The sequence below is a fragment of the Dryobates pubescens genome, chromosome 29 (assembly GCF_014839835.1).
Source record: "Dryobates pubescens isolate bDryPub1 chromosome 29, bDryPub1.pri, whole genome shotgun sequence".
NCBI classification, from domain to species: domain Eukaryota; kingdom Metazoa; phylum Chordata; class Aves; order Piciformes; family Picidae; genus Dryobates; species Dryobates pubescens.
The window spans coordinates 1962003-1976370 of NC_071640.1; the positions used below are offsets into that span (position 1 = coordinate 1962003).

General features: G+C 47.8%; 1 protein-coding gene across 3 annotated transcripts in view; it reads right to left on the reverse strand.

The window, feature by feature from the left end:
- Window positions 1-14168, reverse strand: part of TSC1 (TSC complex subunit 1) — a 31868-nt gene extending 17700 nt beyond the window's left edge. For all 3 annotated transcript variants that reach the window (XM_054174299.1, XM_054174300.1, XM_054174298.1), the window contains exons 1-5: window positions 14099-14168; window positions 5688-5750; window positions 4141-4316; window positions 2574-2677; window positions 1235-1387 (exon numbers count right to left, since the gene is read on the reverse strand). In XM_054174299.1, the coding sequence (XP_054030274.1) occupies window positions 1235-1387; window positions 2574-2677; window positions 4141-4246 (363 nt within the window). In that variant the 5' untranslated portion in view covers window positions 4247-4316; window positions 5688-5750; window positions 14099-14168. The remainder of the gene's footprint in view (window positions 1-1234; window positions 1388-2573; window positions 2678-4140; window positions 4317-5687; window positions 5751-14098) is intronic.
- Window positions 14169-14368: the final 200 nt, after the last annotated feature.

A 14368-nucleotide genomic window follows, 5' to 3' on the forward strand; every position in this document is an offset into this window, starting at 1 on the left:
ACACTGAGAGACAGGCATGGGGCAGCTACAATCTTCAGCTAGACGAAACAGTGACAGAGAATCAGGTTTGAGGGCAGGACACAAAGTGTTCCAACTCTTTCCTGGTGGGTCCCTACTTGCTTCCCCAGCTGAATGTGCCTTTTGCTTGGTGGCTTTTCTGCTTTGTCAGGAGGGGGATCAAAGAGCACAGGGAAGCCTGTGGCTAGATGCCACTGAGATGGTTTTGGTACCTCCCAAGAGCCACTTGGGGTGACTGGACACATTCAGTGTATGGATTTTACTTCCTCTGTGTGATCTACAGCCTGTGCCCTCCTTCAGTCAGACATACCCTGTTCACAGCAAGGTCCATATCCATCCCTAGCCCTCTGTACACATCCCCAGCACTCCCACTTATTTCCCACCCCTTTCTGACACACTTCACACCTGTCACAGTTAGATACAACTCATACTGGAAGGGATAACAGCACCTTTGCCAGGCACATCAGGAGTTCCAGGAACTGTTTCTTTGCCAAATTTGTTTGGAAGAGGACTGGCACTTGAGTGCATCACCCATTTTAATGTGACTTAAATGACTAACATGAATTCTTCACTATCATATTAAATGATAGTACTGACAAGACACCTTAGGCCTCCAAACACTTTCCAGTCCTGATTCATTGTCACAGCTCTGTGCAGTATTATAACTGAGAAATTTGCAGATGAGGGGGTGGAAAAACACCATGGGGAAGCAGCTATCTCCTTGCAATTAGCAGGTCTGCAGCTAAGAAAGGAAAGCCTTGGAAGCCTGCTCATTTCAAGGTAACTTCACCATGGCCCACCTCCAGTGCAAGTAGGGTTTGTGACCTCACATGCACAGATCTCAGAAGGCACCCCTGGGGTTCTCCTGAAGTTATTGTGTTTCCCCTCAAATTCACACTCCAGACATCCACCAACTCCACCAGTGGCCCACTGTCTTCAACTTACTTTTAGAGAAGTTTCAGCAAACTTTCCTAATCCAAAGCTCTACACAGTGACAGTGGCTTTTAGAACCCAGACTGCCAGCAAGCACAGGAGCAGCACAGACTATCTGGTTGAGGTGGTTCCACCATGGCTCAGTATCTTAATCAACACTTTAAAACAAATCTTCTCACAGCCTAACTAAATGACCTGGAAACAGAAAATAAATGCCCTTGCACGACAAGGATGCTTGTGTCAGGTGTAGAGGTGGTTCAGGGCCAACAGTGACAGCTCTTACCTTGAGACATTTAAGCAATGAAAGGAGGAGAGGTGCTTGAGAGAGTTTGTGTTTCCATGATGGTTGTCGCCTTATGACGTGTCCCAGCAGGGAGAGGGTGGGTAAACGAGTAGCAGCTTTGCCCATGTATTCATTGATTTTGTCCAGGAGATGCTGAGGGAGGATGTTGCAGAGTGGGGGCGGGGGGGAAACACAAAAGGAAATGTCTTTTTAATTTCACAGGTCTGCATTCTTTTACACCAGGCTGTGTCCAGCAGCTCGCCGCTGGCACTCAGGGCAAGTTTGGGCATTTTACAGGATCTGAGAGCAAAGAGATCTCAGCACAAAAGACAAACAATTCAGTCCAGCAGCAGTGAGTGCACTCCAACACTTGGTAAGGAACAAATCACCCTGGCCAGCAGAAGTCAAACAACTCATGCCATTCCCTCAATCTATTTACAAATCCCCACGTGCTCTCAAAACACCCAAACTGGTTTAGGCCACCACCTTCAGTAGGGAACAAGCAGCAGCACTGCACAGAGGCAGCATCAGTCCTCAGAACACCTTCACTGCTTACCTGGGTCACAGATTCATAGAATGGGTTGAGTTGGAAGGGACCTTAAAGATCATCCAATTCCAACTCCCTCCCTTGCCATGGGCAGGGACACCTTCCACTAGGACCAGGTTGCTCAAGGCTTCATCCCTGAATACTTCCAGGGAGGAGGCATCCAGAACCTTCCTTTGCAACCTGTTCCAGTGTCTCACCTCCCTCACTGTAAAAAAATTTCCTCCTAATCTCCAGTCTAAATCTGCCCTCCTCAAGCTTCCATCCATTTCCCCTTGTCCTGTCACTACACAGCTCTCTGCAGCTCTCCTGTAGCCCCCTTTAATTACTGGAAGGCTGCTCTAAGGTGTCCCTGGAGCCTTCTCTTGTCCAGGCTGAACAGCCTCAGCTCTCCCAGCACCCCTTCAGACCACTTCCATTTACAGAGATTCTTTGCCTAACCAAGTCAGATCAAGCAGCTCAGGAAATGAGCAACTTCACACTACCCTTACTACAGAGATACTACATCACTACCATAACTTAATCCAACACCAGAATGGAAGAACAGAGTTTAACAGATCATAGAATCAATAAGGTTGGAAAAGACCTCAAAGATCATCAAGTCCAACCTGTCACCCAAGACCTCCTGACTACTAAACCATGGCACCAAGTGCCACATCCAGTCCCCTCCTGAACACCTCCAGGGACGGCAACTCCACCAGCAGCACATCCCAACAGCTAACAAGATGCTTGATTAAAAAAGGCTCCTTCAAGCCCAGACTAAAATTTGCCAGAGTGGCCAAGATGTTTTTTTACCTTGTCATGAGGCTCTTGCAGCGTGGACAGGATATGCAGTGCCTGCTGAGAGTTGGTTTCCAGGTAATAGTCCACCAGGTTGTTCACCAGCATAGGCCCACGGTCTGTCAGCAGGGCCACAGCAAGGGGGGGAAACAAAGAGTTTGTTAGAGACATTGCACAGCTTTATACCAACTGTTACACAACTGTGTGAAGGGAAGGGTCTGGAGAAGGCTGGGGAGGAGCAGCTGAGGGAACTGGGGGTGTTTAATGTGGAGAAGAGGAGGCTGAGGGGAGAGCTCATTGCTCTCTACAGGGCCTTGAAAGGAGGTTGCGGTGAGGTGGGGATTGGTCTCCTCTCCCTAGTATCAGGTGACAGAATGAGAGGAAATGGCCTGAAATTGTGCCAGGGCACCTTAAGGTTGGAGATGAGGAAAAATTGCTTTGCTGCAAGAGTAGTCAGGTACTGGAACAGGCTGCCCAGGGAGGTGGTGGAGTCCCCAGCCCTGGAGGTGTTCAAGAAAGGGGTGCCCATAGCACTTCTGGACATGGTTTAGTGGCCTTGGTGCTGTTGGATCAACAGTTTGATTCAATGATCTTAGTTCAACAGAGACAGGGAACTGCTGGAGAGAGTCCACTGGAGGCTACCAAGATGCTGAGGGGCCTGGAGCAGCTCTGAGGAGGAAGACTGAGAGCCCTGGGGCTGTTGAGCCTGGAGAATGGCAGCCCCAGAGGGGATCTGAGCAATACTCAGCAAGAGCTAAAGGATGGGGGACAAGAGGCTGGGGCCAGGCTCTTCTCAGTGGTGCCCAGGAACATGCAAGGGGCAACTCAGGAGGTTCCATCTAATTATGAGGAGAAACTTGTTTGGTGTGAGGGTGCTGGAGGCCTGGAGCAGGCTGCCCAGAGAGGTTGTGGAGTCTCCTTGTCTGGAGAGATTCCAAACCCACCTGGGCACTGTGATCCTGGGCAAGCTGCTGTGAGTGACCCTGCTTCAGCAGGGGGCTTGGACTGGATGATCTACTCAGTAGAGGGCAAGAGTTCAGGAATAATTTTACACTCTCTTCCTTCAGCAGAAAAAGGAGAGCAAGCTCAGGGCCAAGGACAGTGCTCTCAGGCTCTATCAGCATCAGGGATGCTGCAGCTGCAGCAATCATTTTAGCAGGCAAGCCTGACTGCTGCTTGGCTTGGGGTTTTTTGGGTGGTTGGTTGGTTTCTGAATGCACAAAATCCCACTAGCTCCCACAACGTGGGAACCAATTCCCACCTCATCCTTTCTAGATACACTTGACAAAGCAAGTTTCATCAGCTCACATCTTGAGGTTATGCCCCAGGAAAAGGCAGTCATTTCCTAATAGCATTTGAACAATTACATAACAGACCTTCCAAGAGGCCATTAAGCAAAATGGGCTGATGAAAAGCCACAATCCTTAGAGCAATTCCAAGCCCAAATACCAAGAGTTTCTTTCAAGCTGCATTAACAAAGACTGTTTGATAGGCAACAAAACCCCCCCAAGAAACCAACATTATTCTACCTCCACTGGTGTAAGAGTAAAACCTCCCTCCAATGACATCAAAAGACACATACCACAGATGAGATTATCCTTGAATGCAGTTGTTATATCTTCCAGGACACCCAGAATTGGAGAATCCAGCATTGAGAGGAGCTCCCCAACGTTCCCCTGCTGTGCCATGATGCACACACTGACATGAATGTGGAGGTCAAATTTTCAGGCAGTTCCTCATTGGTGCCTCTCTACCAGACTAGGGGAGAAGACAGCACAAAACAATGAGCTTCCCCTTCTCCCTTTCAACCTTCAATGTCTCATCACTTCCCCTGCTTCTTTCCTGCATTATTGCCCACTTAACACGAAGAAGATTGGCACAAAGAGAGTTGGAAAAGGCTCCAAAGCCTCTGACTTCCAAGCAGGGTTTTCTCCCCCTTCTTAAAACATATTGATCTTTCTTGCAGAAGCCCTTGGCCAGCACACACAGACTGGCAGAGTATTCTGTTACCATATGGTTCTTAATCTGCTCTCCAGGTCAGTCAGCTAAGACTGAAGTTTTGAACAAAATGCAAATAGCTCCCTGGAACCACTCCATTTGAGCTTTCTCACAGCAGCTACTCCTCAGCCAACCTTGCAGAGTGGTCCACACCCTGGAGACCATCCAAATCCCCAGAGCCTTCTGCACTCCTGTGGCTAGATTAGAAAAGTCACTGCCCTTGGCTTTGCATTGCTGCATACAAATAGATCTGTGCTTTAATGCAGAGAATCAGACTGGCTTGGGCTGGAAAGCACCTTAAAGATCACCTAGTTCCAACCCTGCTGCAGTAGCCTCCTACTACACCAAGTAGCTCAAGGCCCCATCCAGTTTGGCTTTGGACATTGTCAGGCTTGGAGCCTCCACAGCTTCTCTGGGCAACCTGTTTCAGTACCTTGCCACCCTCATGGGGAAGAATTTCTTCCTAATGTCACATCCAAATCCAGCTTCTTCCAGTTTGAAGCCCTTACCCCTCATCCTGTCACTCCAGGCCTTTGTAACAAGACCCTTTCCAGCTCTCCTGTAGGCCTCTTCAAATCCTGCAAGGCTGCTCTAGGGTCCCCCTGGAGCCTTCTCCAGGCTGAACAACCCCAACACTCTCAGCCCTCAGATCATATTTGCAGTGTGGTCAAGTTGCAGCTGTTAAGAAACTCAGTTTGTGTGACTACAGCTGCTGCTTCTCAGCCACCCTCTGTGGACTAAACCACAAGCTCAGCAGCACCCCAGACTTTGCTTTCACATGTATAATCTGTGATGAAATGCAGCAGTGTGCAGATAACACAACTGGTCAGCCTCCCAGTACTAAGCAGGACTAAATCTAAGCCATTTAGGCTTCCTCCTCTGTCCCAGCAACAGAGGGTTTCAGGTATCACATCAATCAATCACCAAATGACTTTTTTCACCTGTAAGAATCCTACACTGACCCTTTCCCAGTGGCAGAGAGAATCTGGCTTCACATCACACCTAATTTCATTAGCAAGGGTTTCTTCCTTCCTTCTCCTTCCAGCCAGCACACATTTTCCACTCCCTCCATGGAAGGCAAGCCCAAGTTTACACACAAGATGTTTTTGACTGCAGTTGTGTATACAGCACCTGTTCTGTGGATGAGCTGAGCTTCTGTCTGCAGTGCTGCCAGCCACACACCTTTCATGATCACTAACAAAGAGAAAGCAAGGAGAGGTTAACAAAAGGCACCATTTATTCCTTCCTTATCAAACCCTGGACATTCAGAACAGCATTGAGCTCTTCATTAAGAATAGCTTTAGACCTCTTGCAGGAGGAAAGTCAGCCCTTGGGTTGAAAAGCACCAAAAGCAGATCCAGGAGGCCACCATAATGGTGATCAGAGGGGTGGAGTACTCAGAGAGTTGGGGTTATTCAGGCTGGAGAAGTGAAGGTTCCAGGGACACCTGAGAGCAGCCTTCCAGGATTTGAAGGGGCCTACAGGAGACCTGGAGAGGGACTTGTGGTGATAGGGCAAGGTGTAATAAACTGTAAGAAGTTGGATTTAAATGAGATATTAGGAGGAAACTCTTCCTCATCAGGGTGGTGAGGCACTGGAACAGGCTGCCCATAGAACTTGTGGAAGCTCCAAGCCTGGAGGTGTTCAGAGCCAGGCTGGATGGGGCCTTGAACAACCTGGGCTAGTGAAGGTGTCCCTGCCTATGGCAGGGGGTTGGAACTGGATGATCTTTAGGGTCCCTCCCAACACAAAGCAGTCTATGAAAAGGGGTTGCACAGTTGCCCTTTCCAGAACTTTCCACAGGTTGAGCTGTGCAGTTTCTCAAACTAGCTGGCTTTCACAAGTCTGTAATTTTGCACTGTGAACCTTCAAAAGCTGCTCAAGGTTTATTTATGGGAGGCAAAAGCTGACACACAAAAAAAGGTCTTCTCTTATCCTACCAAATTCTGAACCTGGAATAATTACTCTAATTGTTTGGGTCGTTGGATTCCTGTCAAACCATCATCAGACCTTAGCCAGGGACCACCTATCAAGGCTCTAGTTTAAATCCTAATGCTGTAACTACTTCCACAAATACTACTTCCCTGCAAGCTTCTCTTTAACAATGTGACTGGACAGCAGGAGTTAACCTGTCTACCAGTAAACTTTGTCATTTGCAACATATCACTCTGCAGTTGCAGAACTGCCCAAGGTCACTTTTATTAGGGCCACAAGACATCAGCTTACTTAATCTGGCACTGATTGCCAATTCAGAGGTGATAATATGGCTCCACACTCCAAACAGGCAGGTCAGCAGCCACAAACTTTTAAGTGCTCCAGTTATAAGATCCCCCTCCCCCACAAAATAAATCCCCACACTTGGTTGTGCATGGTCATAACTGCAGAGCTGAGCAGTCCAAACCAAACCTCAGGTCAGCAGAGGCTGCTAATTGCAGTGCTTCACATTTAAATGCTCTTTCTGCTCAAGTCCTATGCTCACCACACTTCAAAACCTGCAGATTTAAACCTGGCTACTGGCATAAGGCTTCCAACTGAAGATAACACAACAGAAACTTGGGGTGTGGGCAAAGGGTTGGGGTTTTTGCTCAAACCCAGAATGGATCTTTGTTTTCCAAAGAGATTAGAGCTGGGAGCTGCTGTGGTTTGGGGTTCTGGTTTGGTGGTTTTTCTTCCCTCTGCATTGTGCAAGCTTCCAGAAGACAAGAAAAGCTCAGAGAGTGACATCATCCTTTCAGAAAGTGTAAAGCCACTCATCCTTGCATCTCTGGAGTCAACCTTCCACCTTCTTACTCATTTTCAGAAGCCAGCTGCTATTTTTTTTTTTTCAGTTTCTGGTATTTTGGATTTGGTATTCTGGTTCTCTGGATTTAGTTCCCTAAATTACACTGAGAATGGTCAGAAGGGATGCAGCAGGATGGATGAGGCAACAGCTTATTAGAAGTCACCCAGTCCTTCATTTCTGAGAGCGCTACCTCCCAGACCATAAAGGCTTTGCTGACATAGGTGCCTCAATTTCCACCAGGACACAGCTTCAGCTATGGTTAAGCAATAGATTCACCAGCTTCTAAAGCAACATGAAATAGTTGTTTAAAGTCTTGGGAACAAAAGAGATCCATGACCACACCCCCAAACCAGCTGCAAGCAAAACCTGTTTTGAGAATTAAAGCAGCAGGAACACTGGTCTCTGCCTTTTTTCAGCTGATAAAGGACTTGTCAACTCGCTTTTCTTTCATTCCTTGCCCTTCCCCAGAGTGAGAAGAATGGGTTTACTCTTAGTTTTTCCCTCTAGTGATACTATTATGCTTGGACCAGACCTTCTTCACACCAGTAAAAACCACAACAGCAGGTTTCACTAATTCTGGTATTGCCAGAGGAAAAGCTACAGCATGTCAAGCCAAAACCCAGGCCTTTGGAGACACTCAGCATGAGTTCTGGAAGTCAGGTTCAACTTGAACAGAAGAAGTTCCATCTAAACATGAGGAGGAATTTCTTTAAGGGTGGCAGAGCCCTGGAGCAGGCTGCCCAGAGAGGTGATGGAGTCTCCTCCTCTGAAGACATTCAAAGCCCACCTGGGTGGGTTCCTGAGTGACCTTCTCTAGGTGCTTGGTACAGGGGAGGTGGACTTGGATCTCCAGAGGTCTTTCCCACCCCTACCATTCTATGCTTCTGTGATACACTTGCAGCCAGCTGGGAAAAACACCACTTTAAATGTTCAGTAGGTAAGAGGGTTTCAAACTTTATGCTGCCTGCCTCGTGGCACACACAAACATCAGATAAAAGCAAGGCTGATAACACAAATGGAGCTGCCAATAACTATACAGATAAGTAACTAATAATTTCCCAAGCTCCCTGGACTAAAACAGATGGTTCAGGTGACCTTGTGCCAACAAATCCAGCACAGTTTAAATCACCTTGTCAGTCAGGAGATCATGCACTGAAGCACTTCACATCAAATGGGGCCATCTCCTCTCCCAAAGCCTGCATTTCAAATGTTACTAGGAGGATTTCCAGCCCCATCTTAAAAACACAGGACAGTATCACACACAGCTACTTGACTAAGTGTAAAGTTTATCAGGTGAGGTAATATAAACACCAGCTTTATGTTGTCACCCTGCTCCACGCAGAGAGTCACAGCTGAAAAAAGCAAATCATAGAATCAGAGACTGCTTTGAGTGGGAAGGGACCTCAAGGATCATCTAGTTCCAACCCCTCTGCCATGGGCAGGGACACCTCCTACCAGACCAGCTTGCTCAAGGTCCCATCCAAGCTGGTTTTGAATAGTCAGGCTTGGAGCCTCCACAACTTCCCTGGGCAACCTGTTCAAGTGCCTTAGCACCCCCATGGGGAAGAACTTCTTGCTAATGTGTCACCTAAATTTAGCTTCTTTCAGTTTGAAGCCATTGTCCCTTGGCTTTGTAACAAGTCTCTTTCCAGCTCTGCTGTAGCCCCCCTCAGGTGCTGGAGGGCTGCTCTAAGGTGTCTCTGGAGCCTTGCCTTCTCCAGGCTGAACAACTCCAACTCTCTCAGCCTCTATTCTTAACAGAGATGATTCAACCCTCTGATAACATTTGTGGTCTCCTCTGAACCTGCTCTAACAGTTCCTTGCCCTTCTTGTACTGGGAGCTCCAGAGCTGGATACAAGTGTTCTCAGCACAGGATCTCATGTAAAAGGCCATCTGTGAGGAACAGATCTGAAACCCTAAAACTGACACTGAAGTCCCCTAATCATGTTGAGTCCATTGTGTCCAGCACCAGTGAAGACACCAGGTAATTCCAGCAAGACTGACTGTTTTTAAGCAAAGAGAGCTGAGTAACCAGTTCTGTCAACTCCAAGCAGAAACCACTGTGCTCTGGTGGATGAAGCACAGCTCCCAGGGCCCCCAGTGTCAGTGTGATTTATGACCAGTCCCACCAGTAACTTGTGATGGAAGTGGGTAAGGAACTCAGGCCAGGTTGAGGAATTGCCATTACTTTGTGTAACATCCCCTGATTGCCACACTATTTCCTACCTGGGACTGACACATTCTGAGCTGAACAAGACCTCCCTGAAGTCTTTACAGTATCCTATCCCCACCAGGTCTTTCTTCTCAAATACAAAGTAGACAAGGTGAGCGTCTTGGCTGCTTCCATCCCTACCTACCACAACCATTCCCCTCTTAGGATTTCCATATCCCTACAGCTGTACTTGCAATTGACAGCACTAAAACATACTCAGGAATGTTTCCCTCTGCTTTAAGTCCCTGATTCTTCACTAGCTCTTAAAATCACTTTTATATTGAAAGACCCAAGGCACCAGATAGAATAGAACAGAAATACAGTAGCAAGTGAAAACAATCTGTCCAAATAGCTGTTAAATGTAACACTTTCATCTCACAGTATCATAGAATCAGTCAGGGTTGGAAGGGACCACAAGGATCAGCCAGTTCCAACCCCCCTGCCACGGGCAGGGACACCCCACACTACATCAGGCTGGCCAGAGCCTCACCCAGCCTGGGCTTAAACACCTCCAGGGATGGGGCCTCAACCACCTCCCTGGACAACCCATTCCAGGGCTTCAGCACTCTCATGGGGAAGAACTTCCTCCTCACCTCCAGCCTGAATCTCCCCACCTCCAGCTTCATTCCATTCCCCCTAGTCCTATCACTGGAAGCTACATCACCAAGAGCAAACTTCTCACCCTCAGACTCAAGAGCTTTCAAAAAGCCACACTTGAAATAAAAGGTATTAATTCTAAGCACCAACACATCTTTGGAGCCAGCTTACAGGAGAAAAAGGACAAGCAAATGAGCCAAGAACCAATTTAATCCATCCAAAAAAATTACTATTTCAGTAGCTAATTTAACCACAACCCAATGCAGTTCAGCTACAAAACTTGAGAGAAAGGGAAAGGCTGCAAAATTATTCATTGGAGAAGGCTAACTAGAGAAAGGCACAGAGGAATGTTGCAGAGGATTATGACTTCTGTACGTATTTCTGTCAAGAGAAGATGTTCTGTTCAGTGTATTTTTATCTCAAGCCAAATGATAAAGCAGCTGGTAGTGCCAGTTATGCTTCTGTGAGAGGTGGAGGGGGACACACTCCACACACACTCCTCCCAGAATCTCCTTCGCGTTTGCTGTAGCAACACAGAAACGCAGACCTCAGAAGCAACTCTTCTGGGGGGTGGTGAGTGGAGGATCAACATCAGCATTTCATCCCTCTTCATTAGTCACAGGTTAAATCTGGGGGGCTCCAGGAAATGCTATTGTTTCCCCCTTCAAGAGAAAATGAGGATTTCAGCAACACAAGACCACTGCTGACAGTAACAAAGCGAAGCCAGACCCCAAGACCTGCACTTTCCCATCTGATTTCTACTCAGGTGCTGCTTGTCCAGAGGCCACAGAGGAGGACAGAAGGATTTTACAGCAATCATTGTTTTCAAAGCAAAATGCAGCAGCCCCTCTAGCTCAGCCCTTGGGAATGTTTGTCATGCCTCAGTCCGTGCCCAAACAGGCACAGCTCCAAGCCTGGTTTGTACAGCCCCTATCCACGCTCAATACTCATTTCCCTCACAGGTAAATTAAATGTTGTCATTACAGAAGTGACACAAGCAATGAATGAAAAGTGACAGCAGGGATAAAAACCACTGGTGGCAACAGGAGAGTAAGCAGCTGATCATTCTCTTTTTCACCACCCAGATGTAACTACTCTCCACAGTTTAAACCTCAGCTCCAAATGATTATTACAGCTGGCAGCACGACTCCATTTATTTATCCACTTTTCAAGGATGAAGGTGTCTGGCTGCTTCTGGCAGTCCAGATTTTCCCTCTCTATTTTAAGATCTGATGCAAGACCTCATTCCTACTTATTTGCAGGCATAACTCGGTATTATGGCCATTCTCCTGTACTTTGTTTAGCGGTGCACAAACAGGAAGCACACAAAGCCCCAATAACCCCAAACAAAGAGAGAGAAACACATTCAGCAATTTTTAGAGATCCTTTTGAAACTACACTCTGCTAATTGCTACCCATCAAACTTCTGGCAAAGGGAAAATTGTTTAAAAGCAATGCATGGGGGAACAAAAAAAGCCCAAACATGGCAGGGCTGACACTTAACCCTTTGGCAGAAGCCGTGCTAAACAGCCAGTTACTAACCTGAAAAGGGGATTACTTTGAGTCCTTCCATACAAAGGCATGTATGAAGGGCAAATAATTAACTAAGAACAAGCACTGGGCTGCTGTATCAATTTAATTAAGAGTATACAAGGGAAAAACAACTTCATCTGAGGAATGTTTTTAAAGCTGTGAACAAGTCAACAGAGAGCTTTTGGCTTCACAGGAACTCAAGGACTCCTAAATCTCTGCAACGCTGGTTTTGGAGGGGGTTTGCCACCAAAAGGAACTTTTAAACATACTCAAGGAGTTCATTTGCAATTCAGGAACTGCTGAAATCACCCTGAGCTACCTGGTGTATTCCTTTTAACTGCTCTGAGAATTCAAGCAGGCATTACACAGCACAATACCAAATGAGATGTGGAGCTTCTAAATTAAAGGCAAAGAAGAATAGGAGCCAGGAAAGTGACAGCAGCTCAGCACACAGCAAGAAGTTCTCTCTGTGCTGCTCCAAGAAAACCTTAAGCTAACAGAGGAAGTGTTCTTAAGTTGTCCTCAGCATGTTTATTGAACTACATGAAAACAGAGCAGCTACACACCAGGATCAAGCTCCCATGCTCTAAGGGGGCAGAAAAAATACACCTGTCTGTTACCTGCCATAAAATCTGGGAGCCCTCCCCTGCCTCCACCATTAAAAAGGGCTCTGGTTATTTGATTTGCTTATTACAGAAGGGATCTGTTCCAAATCTCTGTGTGTGTGCATGTGTGTGTGCATGCACATGTGTATGCTTAGCTCTGACAAAGCCTGACTGGGGTGATCACATCATCGGCCTGGGAAGAGGTGTTTGGCACATCAACAGCTCAGCAGCCCAGCTCTAGAACAGGGCCAGCATTCATTTCATGCTACAAACAGTTGCTAAAGTTTGCTCAAACACCAAAACATCTGCAAGGGGACAGGGTATCACTTGTGTGAACCCTTTAATAAGGCCACTTTTTATTGGTCCCCATAAATTCCCAAATAACAAAGAGTTTAGGAGCCAAGATGAAAGACAGCCAAAGATAAAATCATTTTAATTAAAGCTTATCTCATGACACATTAGATATTCTGACTGTATTTTCATCTGAGTAAGTCTCTGCAGCTCCCCATAAAGGCAGTTTAGTCCTGGGCTGACTAGGCTGTTAAAAACCCCAGAACACACTAACAAAAGCAAACCAAAAGCAGTGTTTCACTGAGGGAAGGATTTTAAACTCGTGATTTTAAGCTTAAACCTGGTGCAGCTGTCTCTGATAAGCACAGTAGATGATTGCTGCCCAGCAAAGGCAACTCAGCTGCAGAGAGTCTGTATTCCCACTGCTTGCACTGCTAAAACTTCTTGAGCTCTCAAAAAACTCAGTTTCCAGCTGTTCACACAAGTAAACTGAAGAGGAGTTTTCCCACCTGATGGCCCCACTTCAGCAGTGCTTTGGTTGTGAGGGATTTCTAACAACTTGCCACAGAAGTTTATGTCAGGAAGCCACAGGGCCAGAAGAGGGAAAGAATGAAAACCTTCTGTATTAGCATCCACTGGAAGGTTCTCTGGGAACAGCAGTTCTGGAAACAGTCCTGCACACAAAACCTGAGCCCGGTTTCTGTGTCATTTCTAGGGGTTTTGAATCATCTGCTCCTGCGAGGCATGTTCTTCCTTTCACTCACTGCCTCGTAAAAGCCTCATTTAACAAAATCAACAAACACCAAGGAGAGAAGCAGTGACTAAACGGCCAAAACAAGGGCTGAGGCTGCATCCAGCGCAAACAAAGGGTGCAAACTTCAGAACGGCAGCCCTTGCAAGTTTTCTTGGCGATAACAGGAAGCAAAATGTTTTCTTGCAGAAGTAAACATCATCCAGCGTTCACGTTACCTACCCACCAGCAAGGAAACAAGCACAGCCCTTCCTCACCCAAAGGACTTCCAACAACTGCTTCCATGCCCAATCCTGGCCGAGGGAAGCCTCCTCAGCAGGTCACTGAGGCAGGGCAAGGATGGAAATCGCTCCTCAGCTTTTCGGGCGGGGGTGTGTGTGTGTGTGTGTGTGTGTGAACCTTTATCGATAAACCGCGCAAAATTTAACAGGCGTGTTGGGGGGTATGAGGGGGGGAGGGGAACAGCACCCCCAACACCCCACCCCCCCCCGCCAAGTAGCCCCACGGTAGCGGGGTGGGGAGAGGCCAAGAGGAGGTTTTGCCAGGGAGAAAGGAAAGGAGAGAGAGGAGGGAACATGCAGCCCCCCACCAGGCTTTACCCTCGCCTTCCCCATCCCCCCGGCCCCTTCCCTTTCTCCTGCCGCCTCCTCCCCGAGCCCTTTCTCCCTGCCTCCCCGCTCTGTTCTCTGTTTCCTTCTCTCCATCCTCCTCCCCGGCTGCCTCCGCTCTCGCCCCGCTGGGGGAGGAAGGAGGAGGCCCAGCGCACTCACCTCTCCTTCTCCTCCCCTCAGCTGTTTACCACTCAGGGCTCCTCTAGCCCACAGGGCGCCGCCATCTTGGCCCTACCTCCCCCTCCCCCTACCATTCACAGGCCGCTGCTCCCCTCGAATCCCTCCGCCACACAAACAAGTCCCACCTCTCCGCCTCGGTCCCCCCTCGCCCGGCACCGCGCCAGCGCCTCACCGCCCCGCTCATCTCTTCCCTCTTTAAGGACCTTTCTCTCCATAGGGCGTAACAGGGCTTGGGGGTGGGGGGAGAAG